Source organism: Jaculus jaculus, chromosome 3 (genome assembly GCF_020740685.1).
Source record: "Jaculus jaculus isolate mJacJac1 chromosome 3, mJacJac1.mat.Y.cur, whole genome shotgun sequence".
Classification (NCBI taxonomy): Eukaryota; Metazoa; Chordata; class Mammalia; order Rodentia; family Dipodidae; genus Jaculus; species Jaculus jaculus.
This window is the reverse complement of record NC_059104.1, coordinates 16,311,873-16,337,232: the sequence shown is the minus strand read 5'-3', so window position 1 is coordinate 16,337,232 and position 25,360 is coordinate 16,311,873. Positions and strand designations below refer to the sequence as shown.

General features: G+C 43.1%; 2 protein-coding genes across 5 annotated transcripts in view; one reads left to right on the top strand and one right to left on the bottom strand.

Annotated features, from left to right (window-relative positions):
* The window catches only part of Cldn10 (claudin 10), a 122,849-nt gene extending 120,750 nt beyond the window's left edge, over positions 1-2,099 (top strand). For all 3 annotated transcript variants that reach the window (XM_004651050.2, XM_004651049.2, XM_004651048.2), the window contains exon 5: positions 798-2,099. In XM_004651050.2, the coding sequence (XP_004651107.1) occupies positions 798-921 (124 nt within the window). In that variant the 3' untranslated portion in view covers positions 922-2,099. The remainder of the gene's footprint in view (positions 1-797) is intronic.
* A 1,381-nt stretch (positions 2,100-3,480) lies between these two features.
* The window catches only part of Dzip1 (DAZ interacting zinc finger protein 1), a 78,135-nt gene continuing 56,255 nt past the window's right edge, over positions 3,481-25,360 (bottom strand). For both annotated transcript variants that reach the window (XM_045144902.1, XM_045144903.1), the window contains 7 exons: positions 19,246-19,408; positions 18,660-18,789; positions 18,115-18,165; positions 15,612-15,808; positions 12,679-12,806; positions 11,051-11,222; positions 3,481-4,605 (listed from right to left, as the gene is read on the bottom strand). In XM_045144902.1, coding sequence (XP_045000837.1) covers positions 4,526-4,605; positions 11,051-11,222; positions 12,679-12,806; positions 15,612-15,808; positions 18,115-18,165; positions 18,660-18,789; positions 19,246-19,408 — 921 coding nt within the window. In that variant the 3' untranslated portion in view covers positions 3,481-4,525. The remainder of the gene's footprint in view (positions 4,606-11,050; positions 11,223-12,678; positions 12,807-15,611; positions 15,809-18,114; positions 18,166-18,659; positions 18,790-19,245; positions 19,409-25,360) is intronic.

Genomic DNA, 25,360 nt, shown 5'->3' with positions numbered 1-25,360 from the left:
TTTTTTTGAGGTAGGGTCTCAATCTAGCCCAGGCTGGCCTGGAATTCACTATGTAGTCTCAGGGTAGCATTGAACTCACGGCGATCCTCCTACCTCTTCCTCCCAAGTGCTGGGATTAAAGGCGTGCACCACCACGCCCGGCCCTCTCTTTCTTTTTTACAGCTTGACATTTTGTTCTAAAACTATTTCTATCACTATATCTGAGCCAATATTGAAGGCATGTTGGCCTCACTGTAACTGTCATATGGGCAGGAATTGTTGACGAAGGTTGCTACCAAAGCCCTCAGGTTCCAGGAAGATGAGTTTTATAAAACTAGTTTTTTTAAAAAAAAAAATAACAATAACTGAATGAATGATTAAGTTGTGCGCGTTTCTTCTGTAGAGATTGTTTTTTTGTTGTTGTTTATTTATTTGAGAGTGGCAGACAGCAAGAGAAAGAGAGAGAGAGAGAGAGAAAGAGAGAGAATGGGCACGCCAGGGCCTCCAGCCACTGCAAACGAACTCCAGATGCGTGCGCCCCCTTGTGCATCTGGCTAATGTGGATCCTGGGGAATCAAGCCTTGAACTGGGGTCCTTAGGCTTTCACATGCAAGAGCTTAACCGCTAAGCCACCTCTCCAGCCCCTGTAGAGATTGTTTGATCAGGCAAGTCACTCAGAAACAACACTGAGCTTTCTCTTAAGGACAGGGGTGGGAGGAAAGCTAACAAAAAGAAAACTTAAACCTTAGTGACAGACAGGAAGCGTTCCAGCCCTATGTGTAGAACAGAGTCGACCAAACTTGTGTTTTGCCTTTCAGAATGGGTTACACATACAATGGGCCCACTTCTGCTGTGTCGTCTCGGACCAAGTATCATGGTGGAGAAGGAGATTTTAAAACCACAAACCCAGCAAAACAGTTTGACAAAAATGCTTATGTCTAAAAGATCTCTGCTGGCAAGCTGTATCTTGAGTTTGTTTATAAAGGTGGACTGTTCACAAAATGATCCCGCCAAGGCCCTCCTCCTGAAATTAACCCTCAAACGCTTTTGAAAATATGACTTTGGAGAATTTGTTGATTTGGATTGGATGTAAATGTTCTTACTGTGTTATGCTAATCATTTTCTGTTGTGGCTTTCTATAAAAAAAATAAAGAGGTTATTTACAGGATTTGTATATTTTATACCTTTGGAGAACCTATGAAGAACAAAGGTTGAGGAGGTATTCAGAAGGTGGTCTTTTCGATCTTTTAGGTCTCTGAGCCCCATTCCTCATTTTACTTAGATTATTAGACAGAGGCACATAATGAATGGTGACTGGTAAACAGGATGGGGACAGCCTGAGACTTATTCCTCACATGTGCAAATTAAACAGACGTGTTATTGTCTGCTGCGTAGAACTGGCTTGAATTTCCTACACGCCTCGGTCAGGCCTGCCATTCACAGTGATGGCTTAGAGGAAGAGCTCGTGGGGCCAAGATGTTACAGGCCTGTAAGTGGCAGCCACGCTGCATGGGCTTCTCTGACGACACAAAAAGCAGACTCCACAGGAAACAGGTCGTGAAATCGACTGAGCTGGGGCCGTGGGCACTAGCTGACTCTTGAAAGCCAGCGGGGGCAGTCCTGGAGCCTGTGTGGCACCTGCCTCTCCCAGAAGCGAGGAGCTCCTTTCCAGGATCCCCTGTGTAGGGAGATGCATTGGGTAACTGAGAGGCCTGACATTTGTCAAGGCAGGGAAGCTGTTCCAGTGATTTCTGAACAAAGCATGGATGTATTCTTAGCGCCAGCCCCACGTCTAATATGCCCATGTCACCACTGACATCAAGCCTGTGAGCCCTGACACGCCCAGCTTCAAGCCACCCTTGGTGGTTTGCACGCCTCTGCTCTCCTGCACGCAGAGAAGGAAATGAAGGCAGCGACGGAGCCAGGACTTGACGCTTGGACGGTCTAGGGTAAAACCAAGTTTCACGCAGTGGGTAAGAACTGGTACCAGTGTTACCTGCTAGAAACTGTCCAGTATGAATCACGGCATGGGTGTCGACTTTCCTGAAGCGTGAAGGACTTCAAAAGAAAATCACATTGTTTGGAGGTATTCAGTGGAAAAGGGAAATGAACATTTGTTACAAAAAAAAAAAAAACAATAAAAATGAAAAATTCCATACCATGCTAGTACGTGAAAGATCTTTTTTTTTCGGAGATGCTAGTGAACTGGGAAGACATAAAGGTGTGTCAGATGCTGTAGACCATCATGGGAACAGGGTTGCAGGGACATAAACTTAAAACAATTTTTTTTTTCTTTCTACAAATTGGAAGTGGAACTGGTTATCTTGGTAACATTTAGCTTGTAGATTAGAGTGAGCTTAGTGGATGAAGGTACAGAAAAGATCTGTTAGAAACCAGAATGTGTTGGCTGGGCAGCGCGGCTTGGTAAGTTATGGTACTGGTCTTCAACAGACCAAACAGTAGGGAAAAAAGAAAGGATAGGATTAGACAGATAAGGTAAAGGCTTCTGTGATGTGCCCATACCAACTAAATTTCAATTTGCTTTGCTGAACAGAAGGTCATGAGTGTTTCCCCAGCCGTTCTGCTCAAGAATAAAGATGAGACAGCTAGAGACCTTGGAAGAGACTTGGGTGAAAGCCTGCACTTGTCATTTTCTCATTGTGTGGTCTTTGGCAAGTTACTTAATAATTCTCCATTCCTCTCATCTCCAGGACTTCAACAGTGAGCACCTCTAAAGTTCTAGTTAAAGGTTGAAGGCATGTTTAAAACAAAAGCATCGACCTGGGGCAACGCCAGGTAAGGGCTCGGTGGGTAACAGTGCTTGCCAGAAAAACAGGAGGGCCAGAGTTCAGTTCCCCAGCCCCCATCTAAAAGGCTGGGTATGGCCATGCATGCCTGGAATTCTGTCCTGTGTCCTTCCCTGCCTCCCTGAGACAGCAGAATCACTGTTCAGCCAGATTGACTAAAAATGGCAGTTCCAGGTTCAGTGAGAGATAGAGACTCTCTCTCAAGGAAGAATGCTACAGAGGCACAGAGAACAACTGACCTTCTCCTCTGACCTCTGAACTGGGCACAGGCTTCTGCGCCCACATGGGTACAGTATATATGCACATGCGTACATAAAAGCAGAACCAGCTGGCACAATAAGTGCCTGACAAGGGACTGTGTGGGTGAGCAAGGTTACCTGAAGACTCTTGGACATGCTCGGCCACAGTGTTGCGGTGGGTTGTTAATCTCTGTCCTGTAACGTGGAAATTCCATCACTTAGCTTTGAGAAGCCTACATGTAAGGTCAGCATGTTCTAATCAGTTGGCCCTAAGGGAAGTTGGAAGTGTTTTCTTCACGGCTTGGAGATGGCTACTACACAGCTGGGGGTGGCAAAGACATCATTCTGAGGTCAGGATGCCACATGACTACCAGGGGAGGTTCCTCCCTTATTGTAAGTCCATCAGAAATATTTTTTTCTCAGAAATCATCTCTAATAAACAGCCACAGTCACAATGGTGTCATGGAGGGCTTTACTGGCAAAGTTGACAGATGACAAGAGACCCAAACCCAACAAACCATTGAATGAAAATGTTGCTTTTTGGAAATAGAGTACTGATGGTACCACATAGTATTAAAAAAAAAAATGCAAAAATCAACCAACTAACCAGACAAACAAACAAATTAACAAATAAACAAACAGAAAACTAGTTTACACAAACTCTGGTCTCAATAATGTCTTTGTTCAAGAATATAAATTAGTCTTGAGGTATTTTATAAATGGGTTGGGTATTAAAAAATGGAAAACTATATCACATGTGATTCAGTCATGGCTTATCTCTCTACGGGTAATCTGAAAAAAAAAATAACTGGCATTTAAAACAGCTACATGTTATTCATAAAGTTTACAAGATAAAGACTACACTGCAAAAAATAACTGATTAGTAGCAACATGCTCACAGTGGCTGAAAGCCGAGCATGAGTAAGGTGCTAGAAGAAAACGTATTTAACATGGGCCTAGCTATCTGCTACCATTCTAAACTTACCTCTAGAGCAAAAATAACCAATTTAACTTGGAGCTCACCAACTTCACTAATTCAATTTTAAAGAGACTGAACAGAACTTTATAACATAAACACTTCCAATGTGACTGTGTGCATAAGATATTTTTAAAAAGCTATAATTCAAACCAAAGCCTGTTAAAAGTTTTTTTTTTTTTTTAAATGGCTTAAAATTAGTTGACAAAAACAATACATTTAACACTAGAGTACTGTTCTGAGGAAAACACCTTTTATGACTTCAATGACACCTTGTTTTGAAGAAGAACACACCTTTATGTTTCAAAATACTGCTGTTTGTTTTTCAATACTGTATTAAGTACCATTAAAGACACCCTTGTATTAAGTACCTTGTATAAAGTATCATTAAAGACACCCTTGTTCTCTGAGTTGGCTTCCTTGTTATTGTGGGAAACACTAAGGCAGGAGCATTAGAATCATATAGGCTGTTAACTGAAATACTGCTGGCTTCTGGAATAATCTTCTGACGTGTGGAATTGTTGTTATACATCCAAAAAGTCACTCCAGTCAGTCATAGTTACCAAGCTGCTTTTTAAAGTGCTGGATTCATTTTCTTGAAGTCCTGTGGAGGAAGAAGGGGGAAGAAAAGGGCCTGATGGTTAAACTCATTCTCAAGCCTGCAAAAGAAAGCCCATGGGCTGGAGAGATGGATTAGTGGTTAAGGCGCTTGCCTGCAAAGACTAAGGACCCAGGTTCGATTCCCCAGTATCTACGGGTAAGCCAGATGCACAAGGTAGTGATGCATCTGGAGTTCATTTGCAATGACTAGAGGCCCTGGCATGCCTATTCTCTCTCTCTCTCTCGCTCTCTCTCTCTCTCTCTGGCTCTTTCTGTCTCAAATAAATAAATAAATAAAATTTTTTTTAAAAAAAGAAAGCCTATGATCTCAGAAATTTTTTCTTTTTATTTTTTTGCTTAGTGTTTGACTCTCTTCAGGAATCCCTTCCTTCAACCCTTGCAAGCTTTAGGGGAGGCTTCCTGAAAACCTCCTCATGAGCCAGCAGCCACTATTCTAGACCCCCTCCCAAGACATGGCCGGTGAGCTTTGGTACTGCAGCCCACAAGCACCTGGACAGCAAGGACCACATCCTGTTCCTCCTCCCGCAGCTCTCAGAGTGGTGTCTGGGTACTGAAGGTGCACAGTCCATTTGTATTTTATGGTTACGTGAAAACAAATTGTGAAAGATAAAAAAAAAAAAAAAATTCACAAGTTAACACAAATCTCTATGTTTAACCCTTTAACACTTCCACGAGAGTAAGAACTAAAAGCAGATGCTGTTAGAGTGGATGAAGTTAAATTTCAGCCATGATTTTGAGCCACGGATACAATACAGTTCAGTGAATTCCACTCCACTTTGTCTGAGGAATACAGGCAGAGAGAGGCCCGCACTGAAGCACCCCCTCGGCCCTTTCCTTGAGAAGCGCTGAAACTCAAAGGCACTTTTTAGGTATCAAACCCAGTCCGTCCTTAGCACAAGTGTCTTCATGAGAGTTATGTGACAGCCATGTTAGCCTGTGACAATGTGATGACACACAGCTAAAACACAAGTGGGGGAATGGCACAGACGTGGGATAGTGCAGTGAAGTCTCATCCCACAAAGGGCCCCAGAGGTCCTGCTGACCATGGGAAGTATGGCGATGGCATGTATATATATATATATATATATATATATATATATATATATATATATATAAATATATATACACACATATACATATACATATATATAATATATATATTACAATTTACTAATTTAAAAAGTTAATATATATATATGCTTTGCTTGTTTGATTTTATAATATATATATTACAATTTATTAATTAAAAAAGTTAAATCTGGGCTGGAGAGATGGCTTAGCGGTTAAGTGCTTGCCTCTGAAGCCTAAGGACCCCAGTTCAAGGCTCAGGTCCCACGTTAGCCAGATGCACAAGGGGGTGCACATGTCTGGAGTTCATTTTCAGTGGCTGGAGGCCCTGGTGTGCCCATTCTTTCTCTCTCTCTCTCTATCTGCCTCTGTCTCTATCTGTCGCTCTCAAATAAATAAATAAAAATAAAAAAATAAAAGAAGTTAAATCTATTGTGAGTTAGGTTACTGGGTTTGTACTCAGGTCCTCTACTAGGTGAACAGGAAGGATTCCAATGAACAGTTTCATCCCACTGACTTTGTACAAAGCTACAAGAAAAACTTCCCTTGGAAGGAAATCAAAAAAAATATTTAATAGGAAATAGAGGAGAACAGAAGACTGCAAGAAGAATGGCCTCCTTTAGGTATATATGATCAGAAATTCTAACTTCTACAGGGCATCAACATAAACAGAACATTTGCATGGACATTATGAGAAACAATAGCAAAATATTCTACATGAGACAGTAAGGCACATTAAACAATGGAATGTTTAGCAAGGACATGCAAGTCAGTAAGGTGAATATTCAGAGGTGGGGTGGCTGGGACCCTGCGCACAGGCTGCACGAGTGGGCCTGGGCTCCCAGTTCCCGCGCTTCTGGTTCCCTCCCTCCCAAGTCCCCTCGCTGGTGTGGGGTGGCTAGGACCCTACACGTGTGCACAGCGGGAGTGGGCCCCAGCTCCCTGCTCCCCAGTGTGGCAGGTAGAGAACCACTGGATTCTCACACATGTTACTACAGGATGTGGGGGCTCAGGAGGAGTCCCCAGAAATTATTTAAGTTTTGGGTTCTGTCCTACCTCTAATAAAGAATTACTAGAGGCCGGGCATTGTGGAACATGCCTTTAATCCCAGAACTCCAGAGGTAGAGATAGGAGAATCACTGCGAGTTCAAGGCCATCCTGAGACTAGACAGTGAATTCCAGGTGAGCCTGGGCTTGAGTGAGACCCTACCTTGAAAAACAAAAACAAAAACAACAAAAAAAGAATTAATAGAGGAGGAGAGAAAGAAAGCCTGCTCACTGGGAACAGGCAGCTGGTGGGGAAGTGCTCACAAGAGGACAGCACAATCACAAATTTATATGCACCAAACACAGGTGCACCACATCTTATAAAACCTACTTGACAACAAATCAAAAATCATCCCCAATACCATCAAAATAGGGGACTTCAATACTCTACTATCATCACTAGTGAGATCACTCAAACAGAAAATCAATAGGCAAATAATGGATCTTAACACTACCATAGATCAATTAGACCTAACAGACATCCATGGAACATTCCACCCCAATTCTACAGCTTACATATTCTTCTCAGTAGCCCAGGGAACTGTCTCCAAAATAGATCATATATTAGGACACAAAGCATGCCTCCATAAATTCAGGTAAATGGACATAACTTCCTGCATCATATTGGACTACAGTGCCTTAAAGCTAGAAATTAATAACAAACAACAGAAATTGCATGAGCTCCTAGACAACACTCCTATTAAATAATGGGTCATGGAAGAAATCAAACAAGAAATTGTAAAATTTCTTGAACTGAATGGTAATGAAAACACAACATACCAAAACTTGGGACACAATGAAGGTAGTCCTAAAGGGAAAATTTATAGCACTAGAGGCCTTCATAACAAAGACAGAGAGATCTTGAATTAAATAACTTAACAATCCACCTAGAGGTGTTAGAAAAACCAAGAACAATCCCACCCTAAGAATTCCAGATGAAAAGGAATAATTAAGACCAGAGCAGAAATGAATGGAACTAGGGCTGGAGAGATGCCTTAGCAGCTAAGGCGCTTGCCTGAGGACCCATGTTTGACTCTCCAGACCCCACATAAGCCAGATGCACAAGGTGATGCAAGTGTGTAAGGTCACACACGTGCAGAAGGTGGTGCATGTGTCTGGAGCTTGACGGCAGTAGTTCGAGGCCCTGCTGTGCCAATTCTCTCTTTCTCTCTCATTAAAAAAAAAAAAAAATCACAAAAAGAAAAATGAAAGTAGTCCCACTCCTCTCATCACACATGAAAATCAACCCCAAATGCATTAAAGGACTCAATATGAGACATGACACTTCTAATTGCCTGGAAAGAAGACAGGGTGAACTCTCTACAATATAGGAGTTGGGAAAGACTTCGAACGATATTCCCAATAGCCCAGGAAATTAAATAATCACTCAACTAGTGGGATCTCATGAAGCTAAAAAGCTTTTGTACAGATAAACATACCATAAACAAAGCCAACAGACTACCCACAGAATGGGAGAAATCGTCACCAGCTGTACCACTGACAGAGGCCTAATATCTAGAATATACAAGGAACTCCAAAAACTAAGCAATAAAAAAATCAATTCACTCAAAAAATTAGGCAGAGAACTGATTTGGAAATACAAATGGCTAACATACACTTAAGGAAATGTTCAACTTCCTTAACCATCAGGGAACTGCAAATTAAAACAACTATGAAATTCTACTTTACTCCAGCCAAGATGGCAATCATTAAGAAATCAAACGAGGGGCTAGAGAGATGGCTTAGTAGTTAAGGCACTCGCCTGCAAAGCCAAAGGATCCAGGTTCAATTCCCCAGAACCCACGTAGGCAGATGCACCAAGTGGCACATGCATCTAGAGTTTGCAATGGTTGAAACCCAGGGCTTTCACACTCATCCTCTCTCTTTCTCTCTATCTGCCTTTCTTTCTCTCTCCCTCTCTCTCTCTCACAAACACACAAATAAAATAAAATCAAGTTTTTTTCTTTTTTTAAAATTTTTTTTGGTCATTTTTATTTCTTTATTTGAGAGTGACAGAGAGAGAGGGAGAGAAAGAGACAGATAGAGAGGAAATGGAGGCGCCAGGGCTTCCAGCCACTGCAAGCAAACTCCAGACACATGCGCCCCCTTGTGCATCTGGCTAATGTGGGTCCTGGGGAACTGAGCCTCGAACCGGGGTCCTTAGGCTTCACAGGCAAGCGCTTAACTGCTAAGCCATCTCTCCAGCCCTAAAACCAAGTCTTGTTTGTTTGTTTGTTTTTTTAAAGAAATCAAACAACAATAAATGTTAGTGAGGATGTGTGGAAAAAGGAACTCTCATCTTCTGTTGGTGGGAATGTAAACTTGTACAACCACTATGGAAATCAATATGGAGACTCCTGGAAAAAAAAGAGCATAGAGCTACCAACTGACCCAGCTATTCCTCTATTAGGCACCTACCCTAACTGCTCCACTCTTCACTACAAAGTTATTTTCTCAACCATGTTTATTGCTGCTCAATTCACAATAGCTGAGAACTAGATTCAACCCAGATGTTCATTATTTGATGCCTGTATAATGAAGATGCGTTACATATATATACACGATATTCAGCAGTAAGTAAAAATGAGATAATGAAACTTGTAGGAAAATGGGCAGACTTGGAAGAGATGATACTAAGTGAACTCACACAAGCACAGAAAGACAAACACTGCATGTTTTTCCCTCATCTGCGGCCCCTAACCTGGAGCAGCTTGAGTTGCAGGCATACCTGACAAAGAACCTGAGCGACAGATGATAGGGATGAAGGGGTTTGGGGGGAGGGGGAGTGGAAGGTGTGGGGAGATACACACAAAACTAAATCCAACATGAATTAGTACCATAGACACCTTTCTCCTGGATAGCAGACTGAAAGATATAACTCTCAACAGGAGTTTGGTAAGAAGGGCCCTGGAGAGAGTGGGATGAAGCCCAATCCTAAGACATTTAGCTCTGGCTTGTAACTCCCAGTACCAGAAACCAGTTAAAATCCACATTGAGCTATTGATTGGAGAGACCTATGAGGTCCCCGAAATAAAAGAGGTTTCTGTCCAAGTACTTGATGACCTTGCCTGAGGTAAAAGGTAAGGCTTATTGCTGAAGATACCACATGTTACAGACCCACAACACAACAATGTTACAGATCTGGCTTGGGGTCTGAAAGGAAGCCAGTTCTCAGATGGTCTGCCCACATAGGGCTGGAAAGCGCTACATGAGCTGCTGGGGGAAGATGGCCAGCAACCTTGTGGGCCAGCAGGGGACGCTGCTACATGAAAGCAACGAGCCTGCCAAGATATACACACCTGTGCAATAGTGGCACCCAGACTAGGTGGCTCTCTGATTGGCTAAGAGATTAGCTTGGTCAAAAGGAACCCATAGCTGGAACTGGAAACAGACGGAATCCTATAGAGACCAAGATCATGCACTCCAATGAGAAGCTCCCACTAGTGTTTGGACAAAAGAGAAGCTACACCCATCACAATCTCTCTTAATTAACCATGCTTATCCCACTTAACATATACAGACCTTATCCTTCACTTAAGAATCTGCTTTTCTTTTTCAGAAGGCAGTGAGAACTGAGGAGATAAACCAGCCCTCACACAACAGCCAAGGCCCAGGTGAAACCACAGAGGAATTGGTGAGATGAGCAAGAGTAGTGCTTCAATGGAGAGCCTGACAATCAGCACCAAGGTGATGGAGACAGACACTGAGGATACTCAAAATGTACCAAAGCAGAAATCTAGAAGCTACCAAGAACACACTAAAGTAGACTTCAAACACAGCCACCTTGTCTCAGGGAATTTTGCAAAAGAGGGGATAGATACATTAAAAGAGCCACGGAGTGGAAGAGAATATCCAGAGGCATTGCACCCCCCCCACCCACAATGACTGACTGCTGCTCTCAGATCTCATAACCCACAACCCCATGAGGATTGCCAGCAATCCCCCTGAGGAGGGCCCTCAGCAGAATGGGGACAGGGAGGAGGAAACTGATGGTACCAACACATGATGTATCTATTCTAAGTTTCTACTTAATAAAAAAAAAACAATTTTATTTAAAAAAATTGACCTTATTCAAATAACATAAATCACTAAGATATTGGTTATGCCAATAGTGTCATTCATGCCCAGTCTTGCTTTACTGGGGATAGAATTCAGGGCCTCCTCATGTTAGACAACTGGTCTACCACTGAGTCACAACTCCAACCCTCAACAATGTGCTTTTGCCTAATGATATATTAATGTAACGGAAGTAGATATTTATAAATGTGAAACACAACTGATCAGGAAAAGGACTTGGAGGGAATGTAGCGGACCTTCTCCCTTGGGTTCCCGAAGGTGAACTGGGCCCCAGGCCCTTGGTACGTGACTAGAGCCCAGATCTTTCTTCATAGGTGGAGGTTCCCTCTGTTCAGTCATTTTTTTTCCCAAAGATTTTTCTTCCTCCAAGGATGATATGTCCCAGTCATCATCATCCACATCTGCACACTGAAAGAAATACAGAGAAGAATTTATGTTTCTTAAAGAAACAGCACCTCTCAATCAATCAATTTTGCAGATGAGTCTGAGCAGCTGACACTGAGTCCCAAGAAAAGTTGGGAAAGACATGGGATCCCAAATCTTGGCAGTTCTGCAGGGCAGTGAGACAAATCCAAAAGCCCACACTCTGAAAGCTGAAGGCCTCCATTCTTTTTTGCTACATCCCATGGAAGTGTATTTTTCCTTTTTATCCATCATTAATTTAGAAAAGCCTAGAAACACAACACTGTAGGGGGTCACAAACTCTAAAAGTGGTGGGATACACCCAGAAGAACCCTGAAGGAAGAGCCCTTCACTGGAAGAACACTCTTCCACCAAGCCCTCTCTAGAGGAGGACATGCCAGCTCTCTCATAACGACTCAACTTGTTCTCATTTTTAGTGTGTGTGACATGTTTGGCACTAGTTAATGAAAGACGTTTGGCAGAATGCTCTGAGCTCCATGGGTGAACAGGGTGGGGATTGCCTAAGAAATTAAGAATGACCACTATTGGAAGACACAGTCAATACAGGGCTGTCTAGAAATACAACAGCAAAGCTGTGTCATAGATCGTCTGGTGGGCTGGGGTGAGAACTGTTGAGACGAAGGCCAAGCCTCCTCTCTACTACAGGCAGAGAGACTTAGACCCTGTCCTCAACCCTCCCCTCACAGATGTCTCTCAAGCATTTCTTCACGGATTCCAACTCTCGGGTGAGGCTAACTTTGAAAAGTTACCTATCTTCCTTCTGGGCTGTTCAAAGATATCAGAAAAGCCCCTGGACTTCTATGTGGAGGCCATGGATTGAAGCTAATCACAAATTTCCTCAATCAAATCAACAAATATCTGCAGGTGTTAAATGACGCGCATGACAAGGTTCTGAAAACTTGTAACATGTGATATGCATATGGTATTATTAGTATGGCAAACTATCCCTCATCTGAAATGCTTCGACCAGAACTGTTTCAAAGTTGATTGGTGTTTGGATTTGGGAATATTTACAGAGACTTTAGGTGGGCATAAGCATCCCTAATCAGAAAATTCCTGATCTAAAATGATCTAAAATCTGAAACTGCTTTGGGTGTGCTGGGGTCCAAACCTATGGCCTCCTGGATACAGAGCTAAATCCCAAACCTCAAAATCCGAGCTGTTTTGAGTAGAATCAGTGCTTTAAAACTTTTGGCTTTTGGAATATTTCAGATTCTGAATTTTCATTTTTGGGATGTCTAACACACATTCCAGTATCTTTGATTGTCTGTGGAATGATTAGAAAGGCAAGCCAAATTCTTCTTTGCAGACAACCTGGATTTTTCAACTTTTTCCACACTAAGTAATCATATTTGTCTCATATTTCTTTATAAAGTGTGGTTATTAACACATATGCATCAAAAGAAGAATCAGTGCATAGTGAGCAGGCAAGTGAGTTCACCTTTAGTTCTTCTTGAAGTTCCTTTTTGATAAATGTCTCAGTAACACTCATCCCGACTGCTTTATTCCCGTTTCTTTTAGGTAAAACGGCATTTTCAACCTTTTCAGTCTGTGTTTTAATGGAGGTTCCTGTAGAAGCAATAAAAATGAGTCAAGAAAAGTTTTTTTTTTTTTAAGTATGTCTGGGCTGGGTAGATGACTCAGGGGCACAGTACTTGCTGTGCAAGCCTGAGGACTTAATTCAGATTCCCAGTACCCAAGTAAGAGGCAGGTGGTGACCACCTGCCATCCCAGGGCCAGGAGGCAGAGACACGAGGATTCTTAGGACTTGCTGGCTGATGCGTCTACCCTAATTGGTGAGTCCCAGGTTCCGTGAGAGATGGAGAGATGGTGTCTCAAAGAAAGAATGTGGACAAGTAATTGAAGAACATACCTGATGCTGACCATGGGCCTCCACACGCATGCACACACATGAACACACACATGAACATGCATGCACACACCCATACACATACCAAAACAAAGTCATGTCTGGTCAACTTGGAAAGAGCCTAAGATTTGCATAGGATTATATATTGTTCATGCAATTCTATCGGGATTGAGAAAAGTTAAACACTTATAATTTCTTTAAGCAAAGAAATCATAACCATCTGGTCAAGAAGCTTTTAAGTTTTCACTTAAAAATCACAGAAGGGGGCTGCAGAGGTAGCAGTTAAGGCACTTGACTGAGAAGCCAAAGGACCCAGGTCTAAGTCCCTAGGACCCATGGAAGCCAAGTGCACAAGGTGGCACAAGCATCTGGAGTTCATTTCCAGCATCTGGAGGTCCTGGTGTGCCCATTCTCTCTGCCTCTTTCAAATAAATAAATAAAAATGAAATATTTTTTTAAAAAATCACAGAAGGGCCAGATGCGTTGGCACATGCCTTTAATCCCAGGACTCAGGAGGCAGAGATAGGAGTACAATCATGAGTTCAAGGCCACCCTCAGACTACATACTGAACTCCAGGTCAGCCTGAACTACAGTGTGACCCTACCTTGAAAAACCAAAATAAAGAAATAAATAAATAAAATTAAAATAAATTACCAAAGGATAGTCTCATTTAAACTCAAATTTCAGTCAGGTAACCTGCATAAGTGGATATTTTCCAAAACAATGTAAGTTATTTTAAAATTAATTAAATTATATTATACAAATGTCCTATTTTATATTTCATGTTATTTTGTAGCATTTTATATTCTATAAACATGTTACATTTTACATAATTTTAATTTCATATAATTATATAACTACATGGTATGTACAAATGATATATCATATGATAATTAAATCTGACATGTTTAAAATCTATAATTTTTTGTTTGTTTGTTTTTCAAGGTAGATTTTCACTCTAGTTCAGGCTGACCTGGAATTCACTATGTAGCCTCAGGGTGGCCTTGAACTCATGGTGATCCGCCTACCTCCCTGCCTTCCGAGTGCTGGGATTAAACGTGTGTGCCACCATGCCTAGCTAAAATCTATAATTTTTAAGTTACACTTCTTTTAAAAAATGACCCATCAGGGCTGGAGAGATGGCTTAGCGGTTAAGTGCTTGCCTGTGAAGCCTAAGGACCCCGGTTCGAGGCTCGGTTCCCCAGAACCCACATTAGCCAGATGCACAAGGGGGCGCACGCGTCTGGAGTTCGTTTGCAGTGGCTGGAAGCCCTGGCGCGCCCATTTTCTCTCTCTCCCTCTATCTGTCTTTCTCTCTGTGTCTGTCACTCTCAAATAAATAAATTTTAAAAAATTATTTTAAAAAAAAATGACCCATCAGCTCTACTTCAACACATTACCAGAAGTCACAGACTGGGCCTTCGACTTTCTTTCAAACTGTTCTGCCTCCACAAGGCAGTGCAGTGTTTTAGAACCGCCATTTTAATACCAGAGTTAGTGAGTTAAACTGTGTCCCCTCAAATTCACATATTGAGGTCCTCACTCCCAGTATATTAGAATGTGATGTTATTTGGAGGCAGGGTGAAGAACTAATTGAACTGAGGCCACTAAATCTGGTCCTGAGGACTGTAGAGATTTCTCAGTGCCTAGCAAAGCCTGACAGCCTGGGTTCAATTCTTCAGCACCTACATAAAGCCAGGTACACAAAGAGGCACATGCTTCTGGAGTCTGGATGCAGTTGCAGGAGGCTCTGGTATGCCCATTCTCATTCTCTCTCTCATATGTAATTTTTTTTGGTAGAGTAATCCTGGGCTGAGATGGTTCAACAGTTAAGGCACTTGCCTGCAAAGCCTACCAACCCAAGTTTGGTTCCTCAGTACCCACATTAAGCCAAGATGTACAAAGTGGCACATGTGTTTGGAGTTTGTTCGCAGTGGCTGGAGGCCCTGGTGTGCCCATTCTCTCCCTGCTCTCTCTCTTCTTGCAAGTAAGTAAATTTAAAGTAAAAAATTCAAAACAGTAATCTTGATATATGTGAACAACATCCTTTAAAAATAGGAAAACAGGATGGAGATAAATGTATAAGAAGGAGTGATATAAAAATACATGGAGAGAAGACATTTGCCTATAATCCTGGGACAGAGGCACAAAACAGATCATCACCCTCACAAGGAGTAGACTTGGACAACACCTTGGTTGCTCAGCCTCCAGAAGGCTCACACTGTAAGTACCTGTCATTTAGCCTTCCCAGCTTGTAGTATTTTGTTACAGCAGCTGTGGGAAACTAGTACTCTTGAGCATCCCCACCTGCTTCCCTTCCCAATGGAAGTTGGCTGGGTAGGTGGTGCAGCAAATCCACCTGCTTTGGGTGGTATCTTTGGGATGAGGCCCCTCCTCGTTTTGCACATGTCCAAAGCTTGGTGCCCCTGGGTGGGGGGGGGGGGTGCGAACCACTGTTCTAAATAAAACTTCCAGAAGGCCTTTCAGGGATGGACCACCTCACCTGTGGTGGGCTTGGGAGAAAGACTAGAGTCCTCCAGCTCGCTCGCCTCGGTCCAGTCCATGTCACTTTTGACGGAGCCCTTCCCAAAGTTCCTGCTGGTGGTTTTAGGTGGCTGCATGGGAAGTAAGTCTGGACACACAAAGGCCTGGATGAAGTCCTCATCGTCCACGTCCTCCTCTGAGCTGAAGGGGGGGGTCCTACACACACCAGAACCAGAACAGGGATGCCACTTCTTCAAGCGTCAGAACCTAGCGTTAGCCTCTTGAAGTGGAGCAGGCCATTCCCAGAAAGCACAAACAAAGAAACTCTCCTGTTACCATAGTCAAGGTGGCAGTGAAGCCAAGGATCTATGACAAGATGGAGGGATCATTCTAGATCCAGATCTGCCAATGCATGGGGCACAGTTAATCAAGATGGCCTGATGTTATAACTTTTCCCTCTAACCCAGACATATTTATTATTAATCTTGGTTCTTACATGCCAATGTAAGATCCTTCTCAGTGAAGGAAAAATATTTCCTTAACCAAAGTGTCTTAAAATGTGATTACTTCTGACTTAACTTTTATACTGCACCTTACAAGGTGCTTTTACAGGCAAAAACTCATCTGTGCTTTCTCAGAAGTGCCATCCCCATTTTAAAAGTGAAATACAAGTTTAGAGCAGTGTTGTCCATTTAAAGAGTATTTGTAGACTGCCTAAATTCCATACAAGACATATATCCGTGCTAGCTCAATCATATTATCACCCATGAAATACAGCTCTTCCCATGAGATTATGGTCATGAAACGAAGATGAATCATTACTGATTATCTCGACAGTGTCTCAGAGAAGAGATCATTATGGCTTCAATATCTTTACAGTCAGGTAACAATGGAGAAATTCAATTAAGATATACTGACAACTGTTTGTACCCAATAACCTTAATGTACCTATAATATATTTAGTGGTCATAAGTGCCAAGCATCGAGTAAAGCCCCTTTTAAACTCACTTAATTTATAAAACTATCCTATAAAAAGGAAGAATTATCTCCCATTACAGAAACTTCTAAGAAAATTGGGCTTAAAACAGGCATTAGGATGCTGGCATGGTGGCGCACGCCTTTAATCCCAGTGCTCAGGAGGTAGAGGTAGGAGGATCACTGTGAGTTCGAGGCCACTCTGAAACTACACAGTGAATGAATTCCAGGTCAGTCTGGGCTAGAGTGACACCCTACCTCAAAAACCAAAACAAAAACAAAAAACAGGCATTAGGTTCTGGAGCGATGGCTTAGCAGTTGAGGTACTTGCCTACAAAGTCTAAAGACCCAGGTTTGATTCCCCAGTACCCATATAAGCCAGATGCACAAGGTAGCAGCTGCATCTGCAGTTCACTTGCAGTGGCTGCAAGCCCTGGTATGTTCATTCCCCCACCTCTTAAATAAATAAAATATTTTAAAGAAATGGGCATTGGCTGAATCACACTTGATGAGCAAATGATCAAGAATTCTTAGTATTCCATGAGAACCTAAAAGAAGAAAGTCTAGGGTCCTCCATATGTCTCTTTCCTTTCTTTCTTTTCTTTTCTTTCTTTCCTTCCTTCTTTCTTTCTTTCTTTCTTTCTTTCTTTCTTTCTTTCTTTCTTTCTTTCTCTCTCTCTCTCTCTCTCTCTCTCTCTCTTTCCTTCCTTCCTTCCTTCTTTCTTTCTTTCCTTCTTTTTGAGGCAAGCTCAACAGACTGCTTTTTTTTTAACGCAAGAGTGAGAGAATGAGAAGAGAGAGAAAGAAATGGTATGCCAGGGCCTCCAGCCACTGCAATCGAACCCCAGACACGTGTGCCCCCTTGTGCGCATGTGCCATCTTGAGCGCTTGCATCCCTGTGCATCCGGCTACATGGTACCTGGGGATTTGAACATGAGTTCTCAGACTTCGTAGGCAAGCACCTTAACCACTAAGCCGTCTCTCCAGCCCCCTTGTTATGTCTTACAAGGAGCAAGAACAGTAAGATGTTATCATAATTATCGTGGTTCCAGCCACTGACACGCAACACCATCCATTTGATTTAAGTGTTCTGGGTTTCAGAAGAATAGCTCAGGTGTGGTTCTTCTTAACGGAGACCACATGTGACTAATAAGGACATGTCACAGATAACATACCACAAAGGACTCAAAATTAATTAGAATGAATGATTGTTGATCACTGGGGCTTTACTAAACTACAATGATCATTCTACTTTACAATAAGAGGAAAGTTTAATGAGAAGAATGTTTAAATTTCTGGGTGACAGGGAGATGGCTTAGTGGTTAAAGGCACTTTCGTGCAAAGCCTGCGGGCCTGGGTTTGATTCCCTAGTACCAACAGAAAGCCAGATGCACAAAGTGGTGCGTGTTGCTGTGGTTTGTTTGTAGCGGAAAGAAGTACCCACACTTTCTCTCTCCGTCTCTCTTTTCCTTCTCCTTAAGAAAATAAATAAAAAATGTTTAAAATTTTCTAAAATTCCACATATGCACCCCACCCCCAGTACTCACGTAGTGGATGAAAACTTTCTGGGAAAATTATCTTCTATATTTTTCTTAATTCTGAAAAACACACAAAAAGATATTTAAGGCCTATCACCAAATAATGTTTACCATAAACTGCTATGGAATCGATGGCTTTTGCTTTTGATATCAAAGAAGAAGAGAAACCAAAGACTTTGGGTATCAGTCAGAAACTACAAGGGAATTGCAACTGTGATTCACTGCTATGGGACACACTGTTTGGAACCCACCTAGTGTAACACTTAGGCAGAAAAACTTATCCCCAGTGTGGTGGTATCAGGGGCAGGAATTCAACAAGAGATAGAGTCACATGAAGGGATTAGTATCTTTGGAAGGACAGAGACAGAAAGAGAGGGGGAGAGAGACAGAAAGAGAAGTTGCTCTCCATGGCAAGAAAGGCAGCTCTCTCAGTAGAACTCTACCAGGATGACACCCCGATCCTGTTCTGGAAGCCATCTGGTCTGTGGAGTGTTGTCATGGCCACCTAAGCAGGTTATGACAATGAAAAAAAAAAAAAGGTTGAAAATACTCACTTCGAGACAGCCACCTTATCAGTGTAAACAGGTCTTTGTCTAACCAACTGTCTGCTTTTGGGAGGAAGCTGCATCGCTTTGGGCGCTTCTTCAGCTGAAAAGGCGTCCATGCCGGGCACGCTGTGTTTATCTGAAAGAGCCATGTCAAGCATGAGCATCCATTGCCTCGGTGGCAAGCGAGAAGCCAAAATGGAAACGGCGCAATACTTCCCGTGGTACCATGGAAGAGAACAAGCTATCTCTAGGATCCAGAGTCCAGCCAGACTCCAGGCTTTGTTGTTGACGTGGGGCCTCTTGTAGACCAGGCTGCCCTGAAACTCACAGCGCATCTGACCTTGAAACCCTCATCCTCTCGCCTCTCCCTTTCGCAAGTGTTAGGGCCACGGGTAGGTAGCAGTACCCTGGGTGGAATCCAGAATCCAGGGCCTCTTTCAAAGTAAAAGCTGAACTCACAGCTCAGCATTTACAGTACGGATGGTGAGTGAGTTGTCAGGGAAGCACCGAAGTTTGCGAACACCCGAGACTACGTAAAGGTGAAATTAAACTCCTGGCTGCAGTAATGAATGGCGGGTGGAAACAGGCTTACCGGAGGATAACAAAGCTTTCTCTTCAAGTTTGCAGCTGAGCTGGTGTTCGAGGGACTCCCGAATCTGTAGCATATTAGGTATTTGTCCTTCTTGAGCGTGTCTGGTTGAGTCTAGGATTCCAAGGGCTGCACTAAATTGTTCACTTGGGATACCGTGTATATCCTGAAGGAATGAGATGTCGGATTGATCAGTTATCGTGCTGTGGTTGTTTGGGATTTAAAATGCCCTCCATGGGAGAAGCTACGACTGCTGTTTGGTTAAATGGATATAGTACGCCTGCCAAAGTGCCCTCTAGATATTCATGTTTATGCCGTATATTAACGCTGCTCTCACTTTTGGTTAGAGAGACTTCTTTTTAGGTGGTGGGGTCTACCAGGGACTCAAAACTCAAAGTGCTGAAAGGAAGTAAAGGGGAGTGTTCAGAGCTAAGCAAGACATCTCTACCACATTCTCCAAGGCTTGGTAGCAAAAAGAATGAAAGAGCCAAAGGAAGAAAAGGAGTGCATTGCAATGCTGTCTTCATGACCTCACGGAGACTGATGCTCTCTACACAGCACCTTCCTACTAGGAGGGGAAAAAAAAGCTGACATCAAAATGGAAGAGGAACTGCTTGGAGAGAAATGAGGAATGACAAAAGAAGATGGTGGAAGGGGATTATGACCACTGTGGTGGCTTGATTCAGGTGTCCCCCATAAACTTAGGTGTTCTGAATGCTAGGTCCCCAGCTGGTGGCAATTTGGGAACTGGAGCCTCCTGGAAGCGCTATCTTACTGGGGGAGGGCTTATGGGTGTTATAGCCAGCTTCCCTCTGCCAGTGTTTGGCTCACTCTCCTGCTGCTGTTGTCCATCTGATGTTGGCCAGGAAGAAATGTCCATCCTGTGCTTGCCATCATCTTCTCGTGCTATCATGGAGCTTCCCCTGGAGTCTTTATGCCAAAGTAACCCTCCACACCCCCCCCAAACACACACACAAGCTGCTCTTGGTTAGGTGTTTTCTGCCAGCAATTCAGACTGTAACAATCAGGTACATTGAGTATATGAGTGGAGGTTGTCAATACAAAGAATAAAAAATAGCCGAGCATGGTGGTGCATGCCTTTTCTTTGTTTCCTTGTCTTTTTGTTTTTTGAGGTAGGGTGTCACTCTAGTCCAGACTCACCTGGAATTCACCATGTAGTCTCTGGGTGGCCTCAAACTCATGTGATCCTCCTACCTCTGCCTCCTGAATGCTGAAGAGGCGTGTGAATGCTGAAGAGGCGTGTGCCACCATGCTTGCATGCCTTTAATCCCAGCACTTGGGAGGCAGAAGTAGGAGGATTGCTGTGAGTTCAAGGAAAGACTGAGACTACATAGTGAATTCCAGGTCAACCTGAGCTACAGTGAGACCCTCAAAAAAAAAAAAAAGTTAAAAAATAAAATGAGTCTCCATAGACTCATGTGTCTGAATACTTAATACTCTGTTGGTGGTGATATTCAGAAAGGTTGTGGGACTTACAGGAGGTGGGAAGTTTCTAGAATATGTCTATCACTGGAGGCGCCTTGAGTTTGTTTGTTTGTTTTAGCTTGGTCCCACTTGTTCTACCCCCCCCTTCCTCCCTGAAGATGTGACCATGTGACACTGGCTTCCTGTTCCTGACATACTCTCTCGTCCCCCACCCTGGGCCATGATGGCTCTACCCTCTGGAACTATGAGTCAAAATAAACTCTCCTCCCCTAAGTTGCTTCTGCTTCATTCTAGCAATGAGAAAGTGGAATGCTTTTCGTTATGTGGACGTATGTGAACATTGCTCTCCAGGGCTCTAGGGTCATGTAAAGTAGAGAATGCTTCAACATATAACATACTGTCTTGGCCCCAAAAAGGGCTCTCAGCACAGATGAGGGTATCAGATGTCTGACTGTTTATGACAGGATGATCAAGGCTGGGCAATTGATACCAGATAGGGGGACCAAGGCTCAAGAAATTCCAAGAAGAGAAGCCATCAGATTTCCCAACCCCCAAAGAAGGTTGAAGCAGGAGACTGGGCTGTGCTCTGATGAAGGTTAGAGACAAGAAGAAACAAGAAGGGGATTTACAGATGGTTGATAGTTGGGGACACCTTGTGGGAAAGACCGGCATTGGGGCAGAAATACACAAAATGTGCCCCACAGGCTAATCCTACAAAATGTAGATGATAAGACCAGAAAATGAGGCTGAAGGCCAACTTAAAGAGGTCAAAGATCACTCCACAGGGTGGGGAAAGCTGTCAGAGGTGAGTTCAATTAGGAAGTGACCATAATTAAAGAGGTGATCTGAGAAGGTCTGATTTTGATGGAACTCTAGACAGAAGACAGCTACTTGAAGGGTTCATCAGTTGATAAGTGTTTCACATACAAACCCATTTCCCATCTTCATTCTCATCCCCTTCTCCTTCCCTCCCCATCCCAGGGAAAAGTTCCATTACCCACACAGTGACCCAGGACAGAAATCTCTATCATCAGGTTAAATGCCACCTCCAGGCACTTTTCTCTGATCTCAGTTACTTGATTGCTCTGCCCCAGGCTCCCTCATTTCACTTCCGATCATCTACCATCTGGACCTACCATGTCTCCATGATGATCGACTCTGCCTGTGCTCTGTGGCTGGACAGAATGACCTAATGCATGCAGCTGTCAACTCGTCCCAACTCTAATCAGAATCCAACTATGTTTTCTTTTTTGGAACTAGGCTATTTTGTAAAGTTTGCTGGAAAATAAAAAATGGAATAACTGCCTAATTTTTTTTTTTAATTAAAAGACTAATGGAGAAAGAATGGCTTAAAGAAGATACTAAAAGATATGACAAAGCCCCTGTAAGGAAATCTTTATGGTTTTGACCAAGGAATAAAAGTATGATGAAGCAACTGGAAGTCCAGAAATAAATCCACATGTGTGTGTATGTATGTCTGTGCATGTGTACGGATATGTGTGTGTGTGTGTGTGTGTGTGTGTGTGTGTGTATCGTACATAATAAAAACATCATTTCAAATAAATGGAAAGGTGCTTACTAAACAAATATTTCCAACTGGATAAGTTTCTAAATTTAACTCTGAAAACTCAGAGAGGGCTGGAGAGATGGCTTAGCAGTTAAGTGCTTGCTTGTGAAGCCTAAGGACCCCGGTTCGAAGCTTGATTCCCCAGGACCCATGTAAGCCAGATGCACAAAGGTGGCACATGCATCTGGAGTTCATTTGCAGTGGCTGGAGGCCCTGGTGCACTCATTCTCTCCCTCCCTCTTTCTCTCTCTGTGTGTCACATGCAAATAAATAACAATAGACAAAACTTAAAAAACAGACATGAAACAAAAGGAACAACAACAAAAACCAAACAGAAAACAACTTTAGGGGAAAAAGAAGGAACTCTAAACACCAGGGGAAAATCATTGTGTTTTTATAATATTAGGATAATGATAGTGTCCTGATTAAAATTAAAACCCCAAAATCATGTGGAAACAGCAAATGAAAAAGAAGCTACTTGCACAAGAACTATGAACTCTCATGAACGTCTTTGATTTCCATTGCCCTAAGTGTGGTGGAAACGAAACTGAACTAAATCTATGTAGAAACTGCAGAGTGACAATGTTAAGGATCAATGAAAGACATGGAGCAACTGAGTCCTCAGGCACAATTAGTGAAGAGTGTGAACTGAGCCCCCAGGCATGGTTGGTTAGAGTCTGAACTGAGTTCCCATCCATGATCAGTGAGGGTGTGAACTGAGTTCCCATCCATGGACAGTGAGGGTGTGATCTGAGCTCCCAGGCATGGTTAGTGAGGACTGAGCCCCTAGGCATGGTTAGTGAAGGTGTGATCTGAGCCCCCAGGCATGGTTACTGAAGGTGTGATCTGAGCCCCCAGGCATGGTTAGTGAGGGTGTGAACCGAGGCCCCAGGCATGGTTAGTGAAGGTGTGAACTGAGGCCCTAGGCACAGTCAGTGAGGGTGTGAGCTGACAGAACTGGGAAAACAATTTGGCAGTAACAATTATACCAAACATATGCCTGCCTTTTGGCCCAGAAGTTTGATTCCTCCATATATATCCAAGAAAAATATATGTACTTCGGGGCTGGGGTGATGATTCAGTGGGAAAAATGCTTGCCGTACCATGTAAGAGCTGGGTGTGGTGGCGCATGCCTGTAATTCCAGCACCAGGGAGGCAGAGGCAGGGGGATCCCCAGGGCTTGCTGGCCGGCCAGTCTAGCTGAATTGGTCAACTTGAGGTTCAGTGAGAGGCCCTGTCTCAAAAATAACATGGAGAGCAATTGAGGAAGACATGTAATGTTGACTCCTGGCCTCCACACACATGTGTACACATGAGCATGCATACCCACACATGCATGAATGCATGAACACCACTCATGCATACACAAGAAGAGAACTGTGTTTTGATGGCCTGTGTCTACCAAAACACATGCACAGAACTCACTGGCTAAGCAGAGCCCGACGAGCACATCCACCAGCAAGGGAAGAGATAGCCTGCAGGGTACTGAGCGCCACACAGTCCAGTGCTACAGTGAAGTAAGTGCAGAAAAAACCGCTGCTACCCCAACAAGTATGTATAATGTGACAAAATCACAGGCAAAAGAAGCCAGATGTAAAACAGTACATTCACCACATATGATTCCGCGGCTAGAAGGCCAAGAGCGAGTGACGTTCACTCAGAAGCCTGTCGGCTTTGGGTGGAGAGTACCGGCTACATTTACGAGGCAAGGCTCTTAGAAATGCTCAACTTCGTCTTGTGAATGGTGGTTATAGATCTCACACACAAATTCATCCTTGTGCACGCACACATACACCTAAGTACAAAAATCAGTACATAAATAGAACGTCCACCTCCTCATATTTGTTCATACATGCATCCACCCATGCACATGTATGGATATACACAGGTGTGTACATATACACACAGCCTTACCCATATGAATGCACACATATGCATACACAAATGCTAGTACGCTCACACATGCACACACACATGCTACAACACATCCATCAATAAGGTAAACGCTGGGCTGGAGAGACGGCTTAGCGGTTAACCGCTTGCCTGTGAAGCCTAAGGACCCCGGTTCGAGGCTTGGCTCTCCAGGACCCACGTTAACCAGATGCACAAGGGGGCGCACGCGTCTGGAGGTCGTTTGCAGAGGCTGGAAGCCCTGGTGCGCCCATTCTCTCTCTCTCTCTCCCCCTCTATCTGTCTTTCTCTCTGTCTGTCGCTCTCAAATAAATAAATAAATAAAAATTTTAAAAAATAATAAAAAAATAAGGTAAACGCATGCATGTACTCCATATATGTGCATGGTTGGGCATGCACCTAAATAGGCATGCGCATACATGTCTCTATAGTTAACATGCTTTTGCACATAATATGTGCATGATACACATGCATTAATTGATACACAAATTCATCAGGTTGTTAAGGTTCGTGCATTTAATACGAAGAAGAGCTTTCAAAAGCATGAAGCGTTTGCATGTGATATGAGGTACTGAGTTATTCAGTGTGGTAACAACATGAAATACCTGTTCATTCAACAATGTTTACTAAATATTCAGTCTGTAATAAGCAATGATTTGAGGTTAATTTCAAAAATGTAAGCTGCTCTATAGTCACCCAGAGACCCCTCTGGCTCCTTCATGCATAGCTACATGGCCTTAATCATGCTCCATAATCTTTCTGTAAAATGGAAATAATGTCACTTATTGTGGAGGCATGTTCCCACGCTTAAATGAGTTCATAATTTTATTTATCTTTTCTGCCTGTGTATTCACGTGTGTCAAGTGCACACATGAATACATGTGTGTGGACTCCAGAGGTCGGTGTCTGGTGTTTCTCTCAGTTGCTCTCCACCTTTTAAGTAGGATCTTACTGTAGCTCAGGCAGACCTGGAATTCACTATGGAGTCTCGGGGTGGCCTTGAACTCATGGTGATCCTCCTACCTCTGCCTCCCGAATGCTGGGATTAGAGGCGTGCGCCACCACGCCCAGCTGCTCTCCACTTTATTTATTTATTTTGGTTTCTCGAGGCAGGGTCTCACTGTAGCTTAGGCTGACCTGGAATTCTCTATGTAGTCTCAGGGTGGCCTCGAACTCATGGCGATCCTCCTACCT